At 55.9% G+C, this 21,273-nt stretch overlaps 1 protein-coding gene across 1 annotated transcript in view; it reads right to left on the bottom strand.

Annotated features, from left to right (window-relative positions):
* Positions 1-21,273, bottom strand: part of SCUBE1 (signal peptide, CUB domain, EGF-like 1) — a 145,616-nt gene that overhangs the window by 50,621 nt on the left and 73,722 nt on the right. Inside the window, exon 4 of the mRNA XM_006890045.1 lies at positions 18,096-18,230. Within this exon, the coding sequence (XP_006890107.1) occupies positions 18,096-18,230 (135 nt within the window). The remainder of the gene's footprint in view (positions 1-18,095; positions 18,231-21,273) is intronic.

Below are 21,273 nucleotides of genomic sequence, written 5' to 3'. Positions count from 1 at the left end.
CAATCACCTATACAGTGTCCGTGAGGGACTAGCTTCTGAAGGTTGGCGCCCTGGCTGGGCTGGAGAGCTGCCCACGTGAACTCTCGAGCAGCCAGCCAGATCTGCCCCGCATTGGTCCTGGGGGCATGGGAACGGCCAGTAGGTGCTGGCTACCAAGCAGCCTGACTGCATATACACATAAATGCACACACATGAACACACATGCAGACCGAGGCTTGGCCATGCGGTCCTCCTCATGCCTGGACTGCTGTGATCGAGCAGGTTTTCACTAGTCCAGCACCAGGCCTTTCTTCCTGGTCCATCTGTCTGGAGATACTGGTCAGCGTCCCAGCACCACGTAAATCACTGCTGACAGACGGGTGGAGGCAGAATCTGGGATGCACCAGCTGGGAACTGAGCTCAGGGACTAACACTGACCACCACCGGCCTCTCCCTGACCACATGGACACTGTCATCAGAGGTGAGCTCTGAGCCCAGGGCCATGCCTCAGCCTTCCTCCTGGGGCTCTCTGATAATGACAGAACACACAGGGACCAGTGCTCCCTCCCTCTTCCCGGCTTTGCCTCCTGCCCCCTCCAACGCCGACACTGTGGGCACACTGACCACATCCTGAAGATGTCCCTTCCTTCCCCACTCACTTCTCCTTCTTCCTGGCACACCTGTTGTCCTCCATAAACAAAATCAGAGCAGGCCTGTCTCAAACTTCCTAACCCCTGGGTTGTACCCCAACATCCCCCCACACCACTCCCTGGTGCACTTGTTCAGGGCTGACCGGTGCTGGCACAGGAAAGCGTGTGGACCTGCAAACCCACTGTGTCTGGGCAGAGTCTACAGTCCAGGGTAGCTCAGGCCTGAGCTTCCACCTGGGCGGAGAGTCACAGCTCCCTGCGACCACTGCCAACCGCCGAGCCGGCACTGGGAGAGGACATGGTCCCGGACCGTGGTGACCAGAGCGAGCACTGAGCTGTCAGCAGCACTCGCTTTCTCACAAACCAGGAACTTGCTGCTGGGTGACTGTGATTTGTGAAAACCTAGATTTTAATGATAATTAATCAAGCAATGAATGACTGATTTCCCTCTCTGAACAAAGAAGGGGAAGAAAAGCAAAGATGTGCTGTCAAGATTAATTCAAAGGACACCTGGACCTTGTGACTCTCGACTGGTCAGACCCTGAGGCCAGAGAAGATGGATAGTGCCCGGCTACAAGTCTACAAGGCAAGATTCTGGACAGACTAGGGGAGAATGTAATAAAATGTACAAAAAAATAAAGAAAAAAGGCCAGGCTTAGTGTTCTAACAGAGGCTGGTGCAACCCCCGAGGCGACTGTCCTTAGTTACCTAGAGAAGCTGGAATAAAACTTGCTGCCCTTCCCATCTCAACTGCCAGTCAAGCAACAGAAAGACCTCCAAGGAGAACGAGGCACCAGGCAGGGGGGCCGCCCTCCCAACCAGCCAGCCAGGTAAGGCCAATGGAGCAGCATTCAGGGAAAGCCCTGAACACAGGAAGGGCTGGGACCGGGGAGCAACGGAGATGACAGGTACAGGCAAGAGTCAGAAGTGTCAGCACATCGGTAAGCAAGAAAAGGAAAGCAGTAAGGAGCTGCACTCTACCTCAAAGGCAGAGCTTCTGAAGGTTCGAACCCACTGGTGCTGTGGGAGGAAGACGGACAGTGTTTTCCTGTGTGATTTGCTCTGAAAACCTGCTAGAGTCAGGTCTGGGTTGGCTCTGGAGGCCTAGAGGCCAAGCCCTCCACTAACCGAGCAATCTTTCCTCTGTCCAGTCCTGACAGGTGCCTCAGGAAGCCGCTGTGACCTGTGGACTCAGTCTCCACAGAGCTCTGGGGTCCTCCCACTCGGGACATGACTCCCCATTCACTCCTGGGCCACCTTGTCAGAGACTGCAGCCCCCCGAGGGCGGGCACTGTGCCCGGGGTAGAGACCGGAGCTCATCAAACGTGTGCGGAGTGAACAGGCAGAAGGCCCACAGCCAAGGGCGGTGCCAGTCCCAGTGGGCAGAAGACGGAACCACCTCACAGCGTGGTCACCTCTGCCAGGACTCCCCTCTCTGGTCTTGATGTTCTCAGCTGTGAAATGGGGCTGTGCTTGAACTCCCAGAGTTATGGTGAAGCTGAGATGGACTGTGTGCAGGTCTGAAGGACATCTGCTCTTAGCCAGCATCTGAGTGGACATCTGGTGTCCACCCTCCTCTTCCTTCTGTGTCCCTCAGGGGACCCATGTGGACCCTTCTAACCACAGAGCACTTGTGAGAAGTATGTTTCTTTTTTCTTTTTTTTTTTTTGCATCAAAAGTATCCAGCAAAAGTGAGGCACATAGTCAGGGTTTAGCCAATGGAGACAGGAAGGGAGGGGAGATGGAGGGAGGGAAAAGGGAAGGAGGGAAGGAGTGAAGGAGGGAGGGAGAAGGAAGGTGAGAGAGACAGAGTCCAGAGCAAGGAAGAAAGAGGAAAAGGCCTGCAGGCTCTTCAGCCCGAGGACAGATCGAACTCATGGGTTGTTATTTTGGGAACAAATCAAGAGGGTTTGTTTGTTTTTTTTGTTTTGTTTTTAATTTTTATTTTATTATTTTTGTGTGAGTGTACCATCAAATCAGATCTGACTGGTACAGGAGGAGATTGTCCCTCCTTCTCCAGCAGAGCATCTGGTGGATTTGAACCGTGAGCCTGTGGGATTGTAGTTGCAGCTCTAGGTCACCAGAGCTCCCCCCTCAAGAGGGTTTTGAACACCTGACTTGTGGTGCTGAAGAACAAGCAGCCTTGTCCTGGAGGACGTGTGGGGAATGCGCTCCTCTGACGCAAGGGTGAGGACAGTGCCACGCCCTGGACACACTAGCAGGAAACCCCTGTCCCTGCACAAGGACACGATGGAGGGAAAGGCCGAGGGTCAGGGAACAAGGGGAGGTCCTCCGTGAGATGGACAGAACAGTGGCGCCGACAATGGGCTGAGGGCAGCGGGGCCTGGGAGGCTGCCACGCACCGGGCAGAGTCTCATCCAAGAGCAGAGTCAAAAGCAACACTGTGCCCAGCTCCGTGTGTTCCGTCGGACACAGGAAATCCATGGCACACGGAGAGGCTCCAAGTACTAGTCAGCTGCAGCTGCACTGAGGGAACCCCTCATCCCACAGTAACACTTACGGGCATCTTGGGGGGCTGACCCCCTCCTCCTGCCTCTCTGGGAGGCTCTGGCTTATGGACTTAGTGACCCCCAAGACTATGAGAGGCCCAAGGCCCCCCTCTTTAGGGGCAAGGGGCAGAGTGAGGGTCTGGTTACCAGTTCTTCTCTCTCCCTGTACTGAGGCAGAGGAACCCGGGTGCCCAAGGGCACCCAGATCCATGGTGACAGCTCCGGTTACCCCTGCACCCGCCAGCCTGACGGGAAGAGAGAGACAATTTCAGCCATTCCCGCCAGTCCTGCCCTTTAGGGCCTGGTGCCCGCAGCCAGACTGCCCGCTGGGTTGAGGGTAATTGAATCCGATCCATGCAAATCCAATTAGGTTCTGTACATGGGCGCTGTGTGTCTCCTCAGGCCAACGGCACGGCGGGCGGAGGGCAGGATGCAGTCTCTCCAAGCCTCAGTTTCCACATGTGGCCTCCAGGCCTCACTCAGGCATGTCCCCTTCTCCAGGGGAGGAGTTACAGGGGGCCAATCCCTACGCTTGGTGGGAAGACCCGCAGAGGCTGCATGGGGACAAGCTGGGGGGCATGCCCTGGGCTTGCTGGCTGTGATGGTGGGAGAAGGGGTTCTGGGGGCGATTTTAGGAGCCCAACTAGCATAGTTGATTACAGGTCAATCTGCTAACTTTAAAAGCTGCTGGTTCGAAACCACCAGTTGCTCTGAGAAGGATGAGGCGTTTCCTTGTATAGAGATTTACAAATGTGGAAACGTGACGGAAAGGCCTTGAGTCAGAATCGTGAGATGGCTAGGTGCTGGGTTTGGGGGCTCGTGGCTGCTAACCGAGACGGTGGGTACAAAGCTGCCCAGACCCCTCCCGTAATGCTCGCAGCCTGGGAAACCCCACAACGGTTCTGCCCGGAGCTGCAGGCTCGCTGGGTTGGAATCAGCCAGGGCTGGGTTCATGGAGGGCAGGGCCTGTTCTGAAGCAGCTGTGATGCACACTGTCACCAGCAGTGGGCACCTCTGAGAGGCTTCACAAACAGGTGTTGGCGATGGTCACAGCAGAGGACACTGAACAGCAGGGGACCACACTGTGGGGGCCCAGTGCTGCCTCTTGAAGGTCCTCTCCCAGTAGTGTCCCTGGGCCCTCTGACCTTCCTTCCCCTGGTCTACCTTCCCCAAAGGCCTTCACGTGTTTTCGTCTAATTTCTTGGTTACTTTGGACGCAGAATGGGTCTCTTTCAACAACTCCTACACATGTTTGCTGATGTTGAACGCAGTCCCTACAGTGGGAAGGTGTTCTCCACACTCCCCTGGACGCTCCCAGCCTTTCCAGACGCTCCGGTAGGTGCCTGGTGCTGGGTCTGCCAGCCGCAGCCAATGCTAACTGGTCTGCAGAGTTCACGGATGCATTCAAAGCCGGGAGGGGCCGCTGCAATCTGTTTGCACTTAGGAGCAGGGCTTTCTCTTCCCCAGCAGGACAACAAAGCGGGAATGTGTGCCTCCCGAGGGTCGTTGCTATGGCGACTTCATCAATAACATAATTTTCCGCATCCATGTCCCTGAAACACTGGGGAGGGAAGGCAGGCTGGGAACAGGGCAGGGGAAGAACAATTACCTCGCTCAGCAGAGCACCCCTCCTCTCTGGGGGCGAGGGCTTCCCCTCCCCTTCCACCTCATCAACAGGAAATTAGGGCGCTCACAGGCCAGCCTGGGGGTGTAGGGAGGTAGGCGCTGTCCAGCAGCGGAAAAACAAGCAGCAGCCAGCCCTTGAGGGGAGCCACAGGCCAGCTGGAGGGTAGGGTGGGGCAGCGGGACCACAGGCCAGCTGTGAGCCTTCATCTCTGCAGATACGCGGGCTCACACCCCCATCCCAAGGGACACAACCTCACCCTATTTAGCAGACGAGAACACTGAGGCTCCAGGGCTTAGTGGCTGAGGGAGCTGCATGCCAGGTCCCGACCTGAAGCAGGCAGAGTGTCTGCGGATGTGGGATGAGGGAGGGACCACGGGTGACTCTCCCCCTTGCCGGGCACCTAGCTCTCCCAGTGCTCCCCCTGAACGTCACGAAGTGGACACTGTATTTTGTCTGGGACAAGTGAGGATGAGGACAAGGAGAGAGATGTTGTGGCAGAGCTGCGTGTGGCCCACCAGAAGTGACCGAGCATGTCTTGACTCGGGGGCCAGGCAGGGAAACCCCGGAGTTTCCTTTATTCTGGAACGTTCTCAGCTTTGATGAGCAGGGTCTGTGTGGCATGCAATGGCCTGGCTCGCTGGCTCCTCCCACACCTCACCTGCCCATGTGGACCACATGCTCTCGTGGACACTGGCTCTGACTCTGTCCTGCTTCCGGGGGAAAGGCCTCTGTCCTCAGAACACCGTCCATCTGAGCTCTGGTGGGCAGGAGTGCAGCCCCAGGGGGTCAGAGGCAGGCCCCCACGGGCTCCCTGCAGGGGAAGCGGCTGTCCCCACCTCACAGGTACCAGATCTAACTGACTTGACTGCTCTCCCGCGTCACAGGAACTTCCTAGAGCCCAACTATGTCCTCCTCCCGCTGAAAATCTTCAGTGCCCCTTGTCCCACCCAGTCCCACAAGGGCAGGCAGTAAGTAATGTGTACCTTCAGGCTTCCTCCCTGTGGCCTTGCAGATGGCCGCCTCCTCTCAGCTGTCCCTGCCTCTACCATGGCCCTGGGCGGCAGAGGACATCTGGAGCTGGAGGCACAGCCATCCTCTTGCCTCTCCTCTGTGTCTTTGCGACCATGCGGCTCCATCTAGGACACACATGTCCCTCATCTGAGTGGCAACTTCTAGCTAGCTATTTGAAGCTTTGTGGGAGTGTCACCTCTCCCAGGAAGCCCTCCTAGGCTGGATTGTGTCCTGTCTGAACCTCTCCTGCCCCCCAGCTCCTGCACCTTCTCAAGCAAGGCACCCAGCAGAGTGACAGATGGTATGGGTTCTGCTGCTGGACCGGGGCCCTTTGAGGGGGCAGAACCCCAGCCTAAGCTCCAGCTGCCTCCTCCCAAGCGAATGGCCCACCTGCAGTGGGTGAAGGAGCGGAACTCAGCCTCTGGGCTCCTGACTGAGCCCTGGTCTGGCTGCCCTCCTGGCCGGCTCCACCTCGATCCCCTAATTACACTCTGGAAGCATCCTCTCATTACCAGAAGGTCTGGGCTTTAATGAAATTGCAGACTCTGGCTCCCACCACGTGCCCCCAAATTAAATCCTCCGGATCAAACTCAGGCCTGGCTGGGCACCCGGGCTCTTCCCCACCCCCTCTTAGTGGACCCCAGCTGACCACGGGCCTGGATCACCTTAGGCATCCCAGGGGCAGGCCCAGCCTGGGCCATCTTCATTCCTCCCGTCTTTTCAGACAGAGGCTGTGAGCCACAGATCGGAGCATCCTTGGGGATGCTCATGGGACAGTGGCTGGTCTCTCCCTCGGGAGCCTGCGGCCGTGCAGACACACATGCAGGAGCCGTGACTGCAGCACTGGCTCCCGTCCATCCCGTTCTGACCCCCGAGGTGTGCGAGCTCAGACGTGCTCGTCTCTTCACCTGTGAAGTGGGCGGGACACACTGGGACCCTCTAGGTCTCAGGTAGGCGTGGCTGTGAGATATGTTGTGTTGTTAGGTGCTGTCAGGTAACGTCTGACTCCTCGACCCCCACAGCAGAGTGACATCCTGTCCAGCCTGGTGTCATCCTCACATGGCGTCTGTGCGTGAGCCACGGAGTCAACCCATTTCCTTGGGGGTCCTCTGCTTCTTCACTGACTCTTTAGGGAGCACGGTGTCTTCCCTGACGACTGGCCCCTTCTGACGGCAGAGTCCACCCTTCTAGGGAACACCCTGGCTGCACTACTTCCAAGACAGATTTATTCGTTCATCTGGCAGCCCACAGGGTGGTCAACATACCTCACCAACACCACAACTCAGACGCATCAAGAGCTTACAAAGCCCAGTGGGACAGTTCTGCAAGGGGTCACCACCGATCTTTTGCAGGACTGTTAATGGACAGTAACAGGGAAGACGAACTCAAGTCCAGGGTTCCCGACAATCCCCTGGGGGTGCGTGGTAAAGCCCTGCCTCTCCAGCTCCTGCCTCCTGCGCCCCTGAACAGCCTGCCCCCCTGGCTCCAGGAGCCTCTCCTTCCACTTCCTGGCTGCTCTATGACACTTCCCAGGCTGGTCACTAGGTGTCACTGCAGTCAAGTCAAAGCCCCGTGAGGACCAGACCACTCCAGAGAAGCCATCTTTTCTGGGCTCTCCATCCCCCACCCCCCAAGACCTGGAGGCTCTGCTGGACTGCGGTCAGAGGAGCCGTCTACTCCAGTTCCCTCAGGTCCCCAGGTGAGCACTCCTTCCCCCTTCCCCCACAGGCCCCCAGATCCGCAGATGCAAACCCAGGGTGACTAGTGAATCAGAGAGCATCAGACAAACACGCGTCCCTAGCAGGTGACTCAGTGCTGTGGAGAAGGGATCGACTCACAGCTCACCCTCCGACTCACAGCTCACCCTCCGGCTGCTCTTCAGGGGCTGCAAAGCGCCCAGGAGGAGACTGTCTGACTTCCTCGCTCAGGGTCGCTGGTGGATTAGAACCGCTGAGGTCCCTCCTTGGGTCAGCTGTGCGGTTCCCTACAGCTTACATGACCAGGGCTCTCCAGTAGGAGCCTCTCTCAAATGCTGCATGGGACGCACGCACACAGTGAAAAGGACCTGCGGTTGACGCGGAACTCTTGGTGGCTCAGTGGGTAATGTGCTTGGCTGCTAACCAAAGGTTGGCAGTTCAATGCAGGCAGGACGGGGCAGCCAGCTGCCCTGGAAGCCCCGAGGGGCATTTATTTCCACTCTGTCCCGTGGGGTCACCATGAGTTAGAATGACCTTAGCCCAGTGGGATCTGGTGACCAGAAGTCTAAATGTCAGTGGTGTCCGCTGCCATAGCTCCTGCCGTAAAGGCCTAAGGTGGAGGAAGGCCTGTTGTCCCCTCAGTCTCTCAGCCCCACAGGCCCCGACCTGGCTGTTAACAGGGAGCAAGTCCCTTTCCTCTTCCTGACAGTGACCTGGAGAGAGTCCTGAGCCAGATGAGGCCAGGGCTGCAGGAGCCCCCACCGGTCCCCTGGGCTGCAGCCCCCTCACACTACAGCCAGAGCCTTGCCCTCAACACCCACCCACAAACTGTGGATAATGCCTGGGGCACCACGTCGGGATACTGCACAGGAGACCCTGTTCTCTGGGGTCTTCAGAGGTCGGGGCTGGAGCTGGGCTGTCTTTGACCGTCAGGCTGAGAGGGTCCAGGAGGCCTTGTGTGTGATGGCCAAGGGAATGGCTGGCATCAAAGGGAAGCCAAGTCGGGGCCGACAGGGAATGGAGAAGACAGAGACATCCTCTCCGCAGAGTGTGTGAGATGTACCAAGGGAACCTCACCAGGAGGACTGTGACTCAGGGCTCAAACTCGGCAGGGCGAGAGGGCTGACGGGCACCATCAGCGGGGCAGTCAGGTGTAAGGTCCGAGGCAGCAGCTCCAGCTCCGTCTCCCCAGTGGGGCCCAGAAGCTGAGGACAGACCAAGGTCGGCAGGTTTGGTGCCTCGCTGCCACGGGCATCTGTGGAAAATCCTGTGCCTGTCCTCTCTCCCCAGGGCCGGGGCCACAGGACGCAGTGCAGGCTGTGGGTGCTGCCTAGGAGGCTAGAAGCCTGGGGGCGCAAGTGCCAGCTCAATCACCCACATGCCAGGGGGCCTCAGACCCACCAACCCGCTGTCCCCCAAGAAAAGGGACTTGTGTTTGGACAGACCTCAACTGAACAGCACCCCCTCAGGCTCTCCAGGGCAGCAGGAGCCCTTGGCCATGCCAGAGAAGGTCCGTGCCTGCAGGAGGAAGGTCTTGAGTGACAGACAGGCAGCTTGGCCTGGGAATCAGGGCGGGGCGCAGAGAGGAGGTGTGATGGGTGGGACATCAGAGAGGAGGGTGCTCTCGGGGTGCCTGAGATGAGGCAAAAGGCTCGCCAGACAGAGGGAGCAGTGTGTGCGAGACTGCCGGTGACAAGGAGTGGGCTGTGGTCATTCCACTGTCCAGCCAGGAGTGCTGCACAGTTGGAGGCGGAGCCTGTGGGCCAGCCAAGGGCACAGGGGAGCAGGGGCAGGACGGCGTGGTGAGCAGCGCCAGACCACAGGGTCTGACAGGACAATGGCGAGGCGCTACACTAGCCCAGGGACACGGGAAGACAGCCTGGCCCGGGGCTGCAGGTCAGACACAGAGGCCAGGCGCCGCGGCCACCCTGCTCCCGTCCCTGCATCGATCTGCTCAATCTTTGCTCTTTGGGTCAGTGAGACTCGGCTTGAATTCCTGGCTCTGCTATTTACTATTCTTCTCCGCTCAGCTTTCTCACCTGTGAAATGGGGACACTAACTACAGGACGTGTGTGCAGACTCCGTATCTCCTGCAGAGACGCCAGCACAGCGCCTGGCCTGCAGTCAGCTCGGGCGGCTGCAGTCAGCTCGGGCGGCTCCTGCTTCTCCAGGCCCGGGCCGAGCACAGCGTGCGTCTGGGCGTCTGGGCGTCTGGGCGTCTGGCTCTCAGGGCAGTTCTGCAGTGGGAGATCCGACGTCTGCTCCATTCACAGACGGAGGTCTTGGGACTGTGACTGAGGGGGGGGCTGGGGCCGGTGTGCCCCTCTTGGCACGGTGCCCTCTGCCCTGGCCTGTCTGCTCTGGGGGAAACATTTACTTGGAGGTACTAGGGTGCAGCAGTGCCAGGAAAGGGCTGCCTGGTGGGGCTGGCTCAAGGCCAGGCCAGGAGGAGGGCGCGAGGCGGGGCTCCCCAGCCAGGAGTTGTTTATGGGGTGGGAGGCTCGTAAAAAATAATGGGCTGGATTTATTGTCCCCGCCTTGAGGGCCATTCCGGACCGCACAGCGCCGGGACTGGCCTTCTCTAGTAGCGTCATAAATCTCCCCCTGAACACGAGGCCTGTTTCTTCTCTGTCTGCCAGGGCTGAGTGGGGAGGCTGGAGGAGAACCTGCCACACTGCCATGGTCACCCCAGGCTCTGGCCTGGCTGGTCCCCCTACAAGAGTGGTCAGAGGCCGGCCACCGAGGCTGGAAGGGGTGGAGGTGCAGCGTCCTGAACACGGCTGCCCTGGTTCCTCTGATTTAAACAGACAACTCCCAGTCATGGCTTCCAAGTGCCCACAGCCACAGGGAGACCCAGGTGGGCCCAGTGCTGACCTGGTGCCCACAGGCCAGGGCTATGACCCCTGACCCTAGCTTGTCAGCCATACTGATGGGGTCCTATGCTAACGAAGGAGGCTTGGTGCTGCAGTGGTTAAGTGCTGAGCTGCTCATGCAAGGTCAGTGGTTCATGTCCAACAGCAGCTCTGCTGATAAAAGATGCAGCCATTGCTTCTTTAAAGATCACAGCTATGGAACCCCCACAGGCAGCTCCACTGTCTTCCGGCCTTGCTAAGAGTTGGGGCGGAGTGGATGGCAGTGGCTTTTAAGCTATTGTGTGAGGCTGGGGTGTCTGAGAGGAAACTGTGGTTTACCCATGGACTGGACTGAGGCCAGGCTTTGGGGACAACCTGGCTCCTGACTGATGTGACAGGAAGCTAACCTTCTCTCCTGCAGTGGGGTAGGTGTGAGTATCAGATGTGGCCCCACGTGTGAACTGTGAGGACCTGAGACACGAGGGTGCTCAAGAGTGGACATGGCCTACCAAGGGTGTCTGCTGGCTGGGGTGGGAGGGAAGAGGAGTGTCCAAGAGGCTACACGGCCACAGAGTGCATGGGCACAGGAGGGGCAACTGCAGGACATGGAGGCAGGAGGGACACAGAGAAGGAAGGAGGACCAGCTGGACTATGCCCAGGTCGGACGGCCTTTGAATTTGGACAAGAGTGTCAAATCCGATCTGTGGGGAATTTTTTTTTCAACAAATGCTACTGGGACAACTGGATCTCAGATGCAAAAGAATGACCCCGGATCCCTTCCTCACACCACACATCACAGTTAAAATGATCTCAGAACGGATCGACAATTTAGCTAAATGTAAGAACCAAAACCACTGAAACGATGTGAAGAAGCACAGGCTTAGATGACGGTTCAGGGTTCTGTTTTTGATGATGGATTCTTAGCTCTGACACCAAAACCACGAGCAACAACAACATAACCCGGATCAATCAGATGCAATTATACACACCAACCCTCAAATATGTGTGCATAAGAAGGCTTTACTGAGAAAGTGAAAGAGAACTGACAGATTGGGAGAAAGTATCTGGTAACCAGAAATCCAATAAAGAATGAATATGCAGAATACATAAAGAACTCTCTACAGTTCAACATCTATGGTAGCAGCAGGTGAGAAATCAAAAGACATGTTCCACTGGGGAAGGTGCTGTCAAGGCCTTCTCCAAAGTGCTAAAGAGCAAAGATGTCAGGTCAAAGATTAAGGTGCGCCTGATGAAAGACACGATATTGTTGTTTTTTTTTCCATTTGAAAGTTGGACAATAAATAAGGATGACAGAAAATCATCAATGCCTTTTTAAAAAAATGATTTGAATATTTAAAAAAATAATTGATGCTGAAGCATTTATTCCTGAGCCATAAGTTTTTGCTTCTCCAGTTTCTTCTGGGATATCTTTTTCTTCCGGGCAACCTCTTCTTCTGGGTAAGGAACTCTCTGCCCCTTTTCAGTAAGGATCCTCTCAATACGTAGGGCACGTTCACGGAGGGGTTAATCTGACCCTGAGCTCTGTACATGTGGCGGTGCATCTTGGGAGCTTTGTTCACCTGGATGTGCTCAGTATCAGAGAATCGACACCTAAACCCTTAAGTTCAGCATTACTCTCTGCATTTTCAAGCATATGCAGCAAAACCTCAGCATTGTTTTTGGGTCACCGACCCTGTGTCCAACCCCACTGTTTGGCCTGGGCACGCCTACTAACTCCACCAATGTACCATCAGAATGGCATGCACTGCTTTTCCAAAGTGACATCTTTCAGATACTTGGTGGCTTTCTGGCTATGCACACCTTTCATGGCCTGGACAGTTTCCTGGGTGTTCTTAAAAGGGACCTGGAGATTTGAGCCTTTGATTTGCATGATTTTGTGGGTCAAGCGAGTAATGAATCATTTCCAGGTCAAGCGAGTAATGAACCATTTTGGACGATTACCTGCTCAGGGGAAAAGATCCTCAATGCCTTTGAGTTGCGGTCCTGGAGAAGAGCACTGAATACCCCATGGACTGCCAAAACCCAAACAGGTCTATCATGGGAAAAGGGAACCAGCAAGCTAGGATGGACCTGCTGTAATAGGGACCAGCCCTTGGAAAAAGACATTGTGTTGGGAAAGGTGGAGGGCCAGAGAAAGAGAGGAAGACCTTCAAGAAGGTCTGACAGTGACTGCTGCAATGGGCTTGAGGAAATCAGAAACAGAGAAGACGGCACAGGACAGCGCAAGGCCAGACCTGTTCTTAGGATGGCTGTGACTTGTAGTCTGCTTGATGGCACCTAACGAAAGCAACAACTGCTCAACATTAGAAAGATAGATTAAACTAACTTCACCAGAAGGAGAAATGAATGGCAAACAAGCTCATGAGCAGATCCTCAGTGCTATTAGTCATTAGGGAAATGGGAAAGCCCAGCGATGGACCACTGCACCCCCACTGGGATGGCCACGATCGGAAAACAGACAGCAACAGGGGTCAGTGAGGACGTGCGGAAAGGATCTCTCTTAAAGCCGGCAAGAAATAACAAAATGGCACAGTCGCTGTGAGCAATGGTTTGGTGGTTCTTCAAAAAGTTACACGTAGAATTAATCATCATCACCAGCTAAACCCAACCCATGACCCTCTACTCAATTCTGAGCCACAGAGACCCTGTGGGACAGAGGAGGACAGAGGACAATGACCACATAGGGTTTCCAAGGCAGTAAATGTTTATAGACACACACAGACATCTGTCTCTTGATGGTGGGTTCACACCAGCGATCTTCCCGTTAGCAGCCAAGTATTTAACTACCGTGCCAGCCACCAGGGCTCCACCAGAATTGCTTGACTGAGATTCCACTCCAGGGTACCTACTCTGAAGACTGAAAACAAGGACCAAAAGAGGCATTGATACAACAATGCATTTAAAACTGTAAAAAGATAGAAGTGACTTACAAAATACAGTATAAACATACAATGGAATATGATTTGGCTATAAAAGGAGGGGCGGCACAGGAGAGGAAGACCCTCGATGAGATGGATTGATTCTGTGAGTGAAGTGGTGGGAATGAGTGTGTTTGAGACGGCGAGGTTGGCACAGGATGAAACGGCATTTAGGACTCTTGTGCACTGGGTCATTATGAGTCGCAAGCGACTTGATGGCACATAACAACAAAAACAACATAAAAGGAAGTAATCTTCTGATCTGTCCTGCTGACAAAGTTGAACCGTCAAAGTTTTATGCTGAGTCAAAGAGATCAGACACAAAAGAGTCAATACTGTAAGACCACTTAGATGAAGTACAGAGGAGAGGTGAGATCAGACACAAAGGGGTCACCACTGAAGTACAGAGAAGAGGTAGATGCGGAGACGGAGCAGAGATGAGTGGTGTTAGGGGCTGCGGTCAGGAATGAGGAGATGCTGCCCAGTGGGGACTGAGCGTCTGCAGGGTGATGGAAAGTGCTGCAAAGAGTGACGAGGGCAGCATAACACGGAGAATGTCATTAATGTCGCTGAACTGTACACTTGAAACTGACTGTGGTGGCAAATTCAATGTCATACCACAATACCATTGAAAGCAACAAAGGCAGGCTGGAGGAGTATGGTGGGTGGGCCAGGGCAGTGCTCCGGGGTGAGGACCACCAGCATTGGTGATGACCCCTAACAGGGGCTCAGCTCCTGAAGGCTTTTCCCAGGAGCCCCTGCACTGGCCCAAGGCTGGGTGTGGGCTCTGGGCAGCGTACAGGCCTCCTTCTCCCTGTACTGATGGGAAATGCACTGCAGGCCTCAACACCACGCTAATGCTACCTGGGCGTCTGCATGCTGGCAGACGGACACAGGGGCTTGTTTCGAAGCCCTCCACTCAGCGGGCATGGCAGGAATGGGGGAGCACTGCTGTGGGCTCCCTGCCCTGTAGGCCCTGTGCTGAAGCCCCCCATGTAGCCTGGCCAGAGTTTGTCTCCACATTCTGCAGGGGGCTCTGGGAGGACACATCTTGGCACAAACAGGAGTAGGTGCTGCCCATCGAGGTGGACAGAGGAGCCCCTTGCTCCCTTCTGGGCTGGTCATGTGTCTATCAGTAAGGACAAAAAGGCTAGCCAGCTGAGCTCTTGGACGCATGTAGGGAGCTCAGATGTCCACTCAGATGTGCGTTAGAGGCCTCAGGTTCTGAGCTTTTCCCCACACCAGCCGATTTCTAGAGATTTGGGGTGAGTCAGCTGGGTGCCGGCCCAGGACAGTCTGGCTGACCGAGGAAGGGGGACTTCTTCACTGTACACATTACACTCTGACAGCAGTGGGCCAGGACACTGACTAGGGCTGGCGGGACTTGTTGTTCCCAGGCTCTTCCCACCCCGAGGCTCCTTGCTAAGAACAGGCCACCCTTGTCCAGGGCCTCCGGCCATTCAGGGATTCCTCATCTACGTGTCGCCGATAACAGGCTTAACTTAGCAAATGTAGGAGGGTGGGGCCCTGCAGACCGCCCAGCCGACGCCACCTTCCCACCACCCTGTCTGAGGGGGATGAACGAGCAGACACTGACCACTGATCTACAGGCTCTCGGTCAGAATGGCCAAGGGCCACCTGTTACAGACCCCACCCCAGAACGCAGGTCTAGAATATACAGAGGTGTGCTGAACCCTGAATGCAGCCCGAGGACCTCTACCCAACATTTCCACATGTCCAGCTGGGCAGATAATCACGGTGGCAGGAAGGGACAGTCCATGGAGGAGGACATCTGAAGGTTAGAAGAAGAGGAAGACCTTCAATGAGACGGACTGGCTTTGGCCATGCAGTACAGAAAGGCCCCCTCCCCGCCCCCCCAAGCCCGAGCTGCGCCTGTGGTGCAGGGACTGACACCATGTCGCCTCTCGCACTGGTGTTTTTTACCCAGCAGGCTTTGGCATCCTGCCTGCCTGGAGCAGAGGCCAAGCCAGCTCACCCACAGTGCCCAGCAGTGGTGCGGGGCCGTGCCGGGATGGGCAGCCCTTCACAGAACATACACACGCTAGTCTCGCTGTCCCCGCCCTCACAGGGAAAAGCCGAGACCCTGGAAGCCCCCAGAAGCCCCTGGGGAACAGTGCGGATTTCCCTCTAGCTCAGCATTAGAAGGTGCATCTGGTCTCCTCTGGGGACACAGAGCTTACACTCACACTGGGACCCCAGAGGTGAGCAGGGCTGGCTGGCTGAGGGGCAGTGAAAGCTGGTGAGACCCACGCTTTTGGGGCCCTTGTCCCTGGGCCAGCTCTGGTCAGTCAGATTGAAAGGCTCTTGGCTGGCAGAAGAGGGAAAACGTCACCCAGGAGTAGCCCCTTCTTGGAGCACACGATGGGGGTGCAGTGGAGGCTGGGGAGGGACAGAGCGGCTACCCTGGGCCTGGGAGGGACAGGGATAGAGGCTGAGCAGGTGCCCTGTGGGGTGGAGTGTCAGCGCTGGGGACACGTGGAGCAGAGGGATGGGACACAGAGCCTCACAGCTCCAGGCGTCTCCACAACTCTCCTTTGCAGTGCCATGACCAAGCCTGTCTGTTCAGCTCTTAGTCCCCCAGCTGCACTGCACTTAACCCCATCTACGCATTTCCTCTTAATGGCCCCTTATTCACAAAGGGGGACTTCAGGTCTGCTGTCCTCACTTGCTGGGGGACTGCGAATCCGATCTTAGAGACTAGAGAGACCTAAAGAGGCAGGAGTGGGAGGGCAGAGAGGAGCCGAGCCGGACCCCCGGCTCTGGGATCTGCAGGCTGTGTCTGGTGTGCACTGCTGCCCAGGAAGTGGGCTTGCCCCTCTGCCCGAGCCTGGACAGACCCAGCCTGCCCTCTTGTGCACCGGGACTTCTTTCTCAGCACCAGCGAGGCACAGAGAGCTGGTGGGCATCAGGGATCAGGTGATAGGAATCCAATTTGTCAAATGGACCTGGATCCATCCAACCTCCAGGAACCCCCAGAATCAGAGGCCACTTAGTTACAAAAGGTCCAGGTGGAGGGTTGGGGGTGCCCGCTCCCAGGCCAGGCCTGCTGTGCAGGTCAGAGCACATGGACAGAAAAGGCGGCCAGGCACCTGCAGCTGGGGAATGCCCTCAGCAGTGAAGGCAGGGCCCCCACCCATGAATGCTTACTCCAGCTCTACCCATCAATTGGCCCCCTATCAGATTGCACAGGGACTTAGCCCCCTTTACTCTGCATGTCTCTGGCAGTGGCCCAGCTGCCCGGTGGGGTGGTGAGTGGGAGTGTGGACAAGCCAGAGCCAGTGGCAGGGAGGGGGGAGCCCTTCTTGTCCCTACGAGGCATATCAACCCCGCCTCCAGGAGGAAGCTGTATGAACCCACGCAGAATGGAGGGGGCCCAGGGGTCTGACTGCTCTGTGGCTGTCTGTCTGCGTGACTGGCTTTGTGCTTTACAAAGGTCTCTTTTCTTGCTCAGAGACGGCCTGCACACTAGCCTTTCCAGGCCCGTGATCTTGCTGTATGCCTAGCACCTAACACAGTCAGTATCTCATCCCACCCTCCCAAGTCCTCCGGTCACCATGCAGCAGGGGTCGAGGCTCATAGCAGCCAGTGCAGCTGTCCCAGGTCCACACTGGGCACCTACAGCCCCTCCTGTCCCACCTGTTAGCTGAGTCAAGAGACTCGCCTTCTGAGGGAGTCACAGAAGAGACGCGTGCCACAGGAGACCCCCAAGTCCAGCATCCTTCCAAGTGGGGGTAGTGATGGAGCCAGGGCACTGCTTGTCCTCTTTGTGTCCACTACCTGATCATGGGAACCACTGCCACACAGCGGCCTTCTTCAAGCTGCCTGACCTCACCATGATCTGAGCATGGTGTGCTCTGTGCCCTTCAGGATACTGGACCTGCTGCCTGGAAGACCTTGGCTGCCATTGTCTGTCCACTGCCTGCCCTGCTGTCTTGGGCCTGGATCCGGAAAGTCCGTAGGGCAGACACCAGGGCCCAGCCAGGCTCAGTCCCGTGGATGCAGGCACCAGCTGCTTGTGAGCTCCTGGACCCTCTGCATCCCCAGGTAGACCTGTTACCCTCCCTCAGCTCCTGACCCCCCACATCTCCAGGCAGACCTGTTGCCCTCCCCTGACTCCTGCCCCCCCACTCTCCTCCAGAGCCTAGTTCCCCCATTCCTCCAGGCAGACTGGCTGCCCTCCCTCAGCTCCTGCCCCCTCAATCCTCCAGCTCCTAGCCCCCCTACACCTCCACATAGACCTGCTGCCCTCCCCCGGCGCCTCCAGCTTCTATCCTCCTTACACTCCCAGGTAGACTGGCTGCCCTCCCTCAGCTCTGACCACCTGCATCCTCAGGCAGACCTGCTGCCCTCCCCATTCTGCCCAGGCCTCAGGTAGTACCCCAAACATAAGGATCTCAACAGGCTGGTGACCCAGTGGCCACCGGCTTTTTCCCAGGGCTGCAAGGCTGGCAGTGACCCTGCACTTGGCATTCAGCCTGGCCCGGGGAAGGGGTGCTGGGGTGTTCCCACTCATGAAGAAGGAGCTCATTTCTGGGCACACTTCCCTAGAGGGAGCCAGGAGTCGCTTGATTCTGGGGGTTCAGCAGGCTCAGGTCTGCATTCATCACTGTGACATTCAGCCCGGCCTGGGAAGGGGACAGTAGGGACCAGGCAGCCATCCCCAGCCACAAGTGAGAAGCCCTTTTACCCACAGGGAATCAGGAGCGACCTTAACTCTGGAGGCTTGGTCTCATTCTGGGGGCTCAGGCTGATTCAGGGGTCTTGGGGTGACTCATGGGGCTCGGCCAGCCGGCGCCAGTCTGCACTCACCGTTGGAGCGGTGGATGCAGGTGTGCTGGTTGTCGCTGAGGAAGAAGCCACTGTGACACTGACACTCGTAGCTGCCCATGGCATTGACACAGATCTGCTGGCAGCCACCGTTGTTGTCCTGGCACTCATCCACATCTGTGGGGACAAGAAGCAGAGGAGAGAAGTCACACGTGGAGCCAGGAGAGGAGGGGTGGCTGATGGGGCCAGAGGCAATTACCCCTAGACTGCCCTGTAGGTGCTCCCCACAGGTTTTCCTGAAGACCTTCTAGGAGTGCTCCCAGCAGTGTGTGTGGGAGTGCTCCCAGCAGTGTGTGTGGGAGTGCTCCCCAGAGGTACTGCTGGAGTCCTTCAGAGGTCCTCCTCCCAGGTGCTCTGGGGACATACCCTGGAGGTACTCCTTCTGGAGTGTTCCACACAGGTACGCCTGGTGGGACTTCCCAGAGGGATCCCCGGGGCCCTCTCCAGCGGTACAAAGTCCTCCACGCAAGTACCCCAGGGGGTTCTTTTGTGTTCTAGTGTTCTCATGTTTGTGAAAGACTGATGATAGAAGACTCGGGAGGTATGTTCCACAGCTTCTGCACAGAGTGCTGGGAAAACTCTCGCCTCTGAAATCCTGCAGTTGCTGACGAAGTCCTGGAGGTGTCCTCTCAACGCGCACCTGGCGGTGCTCTCTGGGGTCTTTACAGAAGTGCCCCCAGAGTCCTCTCTGAGAACTGGCAGTGACACGCTGACTGCTGGGGTGTTTCCTGTGCGTCACACATAGCCCTAAGCATCTTATCAGAACGAGTTCTTTAATCCTCACAGCACCCTTGCCAGGCTGACCCAGACATGAGCCCATTTTTACAGACCTGGAAATGGAAATGCATACAGAAAGGCCAAAGCACTTGTCCACGGGCAGAGACAGGACGTGCAGCTCCGGAACTGAGCTCCTCCCCATGTCCCTCCTCATGACGGCTGAGACCTGCCCTGTCTACTCCTGGCACCCACCAACTCACCCCTCCTTGCCCCTTTCTTCATCACGCTGGCAGCACAGCCTGCAGGGCTGAGGGGGGGAGGGCAGACAGCTCTCCTGTGAACGAATGTCAAAGCCCAATGTTCCACCAGGCCACACTGGGCTGTGAGGCACCTTCCCTGTTCCAGGAGCCACATGTAGGTGACGTTCGTTTGAGGCAGAGGCTTCTGGCACAGAAGGCGCACCTGGTGAGGGGGCGGTTTTATGGAATCTGGTCCCGACCAGAACAGCATGTTTCAATTACCAACGTCATAATCCCCCCTGCCGCCTGTGCCATGGTTTCATGATAGAAGGGCTTCCGAAACCTTAATGCCCCAGAACTGTATTGTCACGTTAACAGGCAAATATGGAAAACCTCAAAAGTGCCGTGAGCTTCTGGCTACTTCCAGTCAGTCCCCTGGACCCCCCAGACACACACACTCCCCTAACTTTACCATAAGCCTTTTATATGGTCCTCTTTAACAAAGGCATACTTTACGACCAAGACCAAAGGGATGTTAAAGAGTTGATTGAGTGAACGACATTGAACTTGCAGAGGCCTTGCTTGGCTCTGGGGCCAGTTAAGTTGCGCTTGATTAAACTACAGACAACAGACTAATCGTGAGCTGGGTCGTTCCAATTGGTGTCAGCTGTGGGCAGCAGGAACGGGAGGCAGAGCTCAGCGTTCTCAAAGCCATCGATGGTGACGGCTGGTGTCACGGAGGCTCCCGCTGAGAGGAGCTAAACCATGGGACCACTTGCCTGAGAGTCAGAGCCGGGGAGCCCGGGACTCCCCTCAGTGTGCTCTATCACTCCACAAAGTCTTCCTGGTGGCTTTTTAAAACCACACTGGTGTCACTGTGGTGGGGGCAGCCTTCCTTCCATACCTCTGCTGTGGCCCCTGGCCCTTTGTGGGGTCCGTGCACTGTGAGCAGCTCTCTATCCAGCTCAGTTCTTATCCGTCTTGCTAATACCACCACAAAGCCTGTGTGTTTATGTACTGGGGTGGTGCCAATGCTATAGATGGAGTTGTGTTACTCTGAAATATGTATCAACCTGGCTATTAGATCAGGATTCTCAGTACGGTACAATTCCCCCCATCTGATCCCGTGATGTGCTGTAATTATCCAATGTGTTGTAAACCATCCTTTCCATGATGCTAATGAGGCAGGATTAGAGACAGTTTGTTAATAAGACATGATACAATCTACAGGATTAGGTTATATCGTGAGCCAATCTCTTTTGAAATATGAAAGAGATTAAACAAGTGAGCAGACAGATAGGGACATGCTACCACTAAGAAGAACCAGCAGTGGAGGGGATCCTTTGGATCAGAGGTCCCAGCACTGAGAACATTCTAGACCCAGGGGAAGACTCATGCATGGAGATACTGTCATGGAAAAGACACGTGGAAATAGATAGGAATACAGTGTGAGCAACGGTCATACTGTCAGGACTAAGACATTGAAAGGAGACAAGACATTTCCCTGAAGCAGATACACCAGAGAGAGCCTTTCTCCAAAGCTGACGCCCTGGACTGGACTTCTAATTCATGAAGAATGTTGCATTAGTTTGGGAGACTCATCAGCAACCTGCGTTATGCAGATGATAAACTCTTCCTTGGTGAAAGTGAAGAGGACTTGAAGCACTTTCTGCAGAAGACCAAAGACCTAGCCTTCTATATGGATGGCATGTCAGAACCAAGAAAACACCATCCTCACCAATGAACTGACCGTCTTCTCTCTGTCTAGGACAGAGAGAGAAAAGACTGAAGCTGTCCAGGACTTTGTTTTCCTTGGATCCACAATCAACATCTATAGTAGTAGCAGTGACGTACTTAGAAGACTTATTGCATGGAGCAAATATGTGGGTGAAGGATCTCTTCAAAGAGCTAGGACATCAGTGTAGAGACTAAAGTTTACCTGACCCAAGCCATGGTATTTTCAGTTGCTTCCTATGCATCTGAAAGTTGCACAATGAATAAAGATCACAGAAGAAGATGCCTCTGAATTGGGTGCTCGTGAAGAGTATTGAATATACTGTGATTTGTACTGGGTGAGCAGAAGAACAAAGGATCCTTGGAGAAAGTGCAACAACGGTGCTTCTTGGAGGCAAAGATGGTGAGGACTGTCCCACATCCTTTGGGCATGACATCGTGCTGGGAAAGGAGGAGGGAGGGAGGGAGGG

This window comes from Elephantulus edwardii, unplaced genomic scaffold (assembly GCF_000299155.1).
Source record: "Elephantulus edwardii isolate Elephantulus edwardi_28Jun2011 unplaced genomic scaffold, EleEdw1.0 scaffold00086, whole genome shotgun sequence".
Taxonomy (NCBI): domain Eukaryota; kingdom Metazoa; phylum Chordata; class Mammalia; order Macroscelidea; family Macroscelididae; genus Elephantulus; species Elephantulus edwardii.
This window is presented reverse-complemented; position numbering and strand designations above follow the sequence as displayed.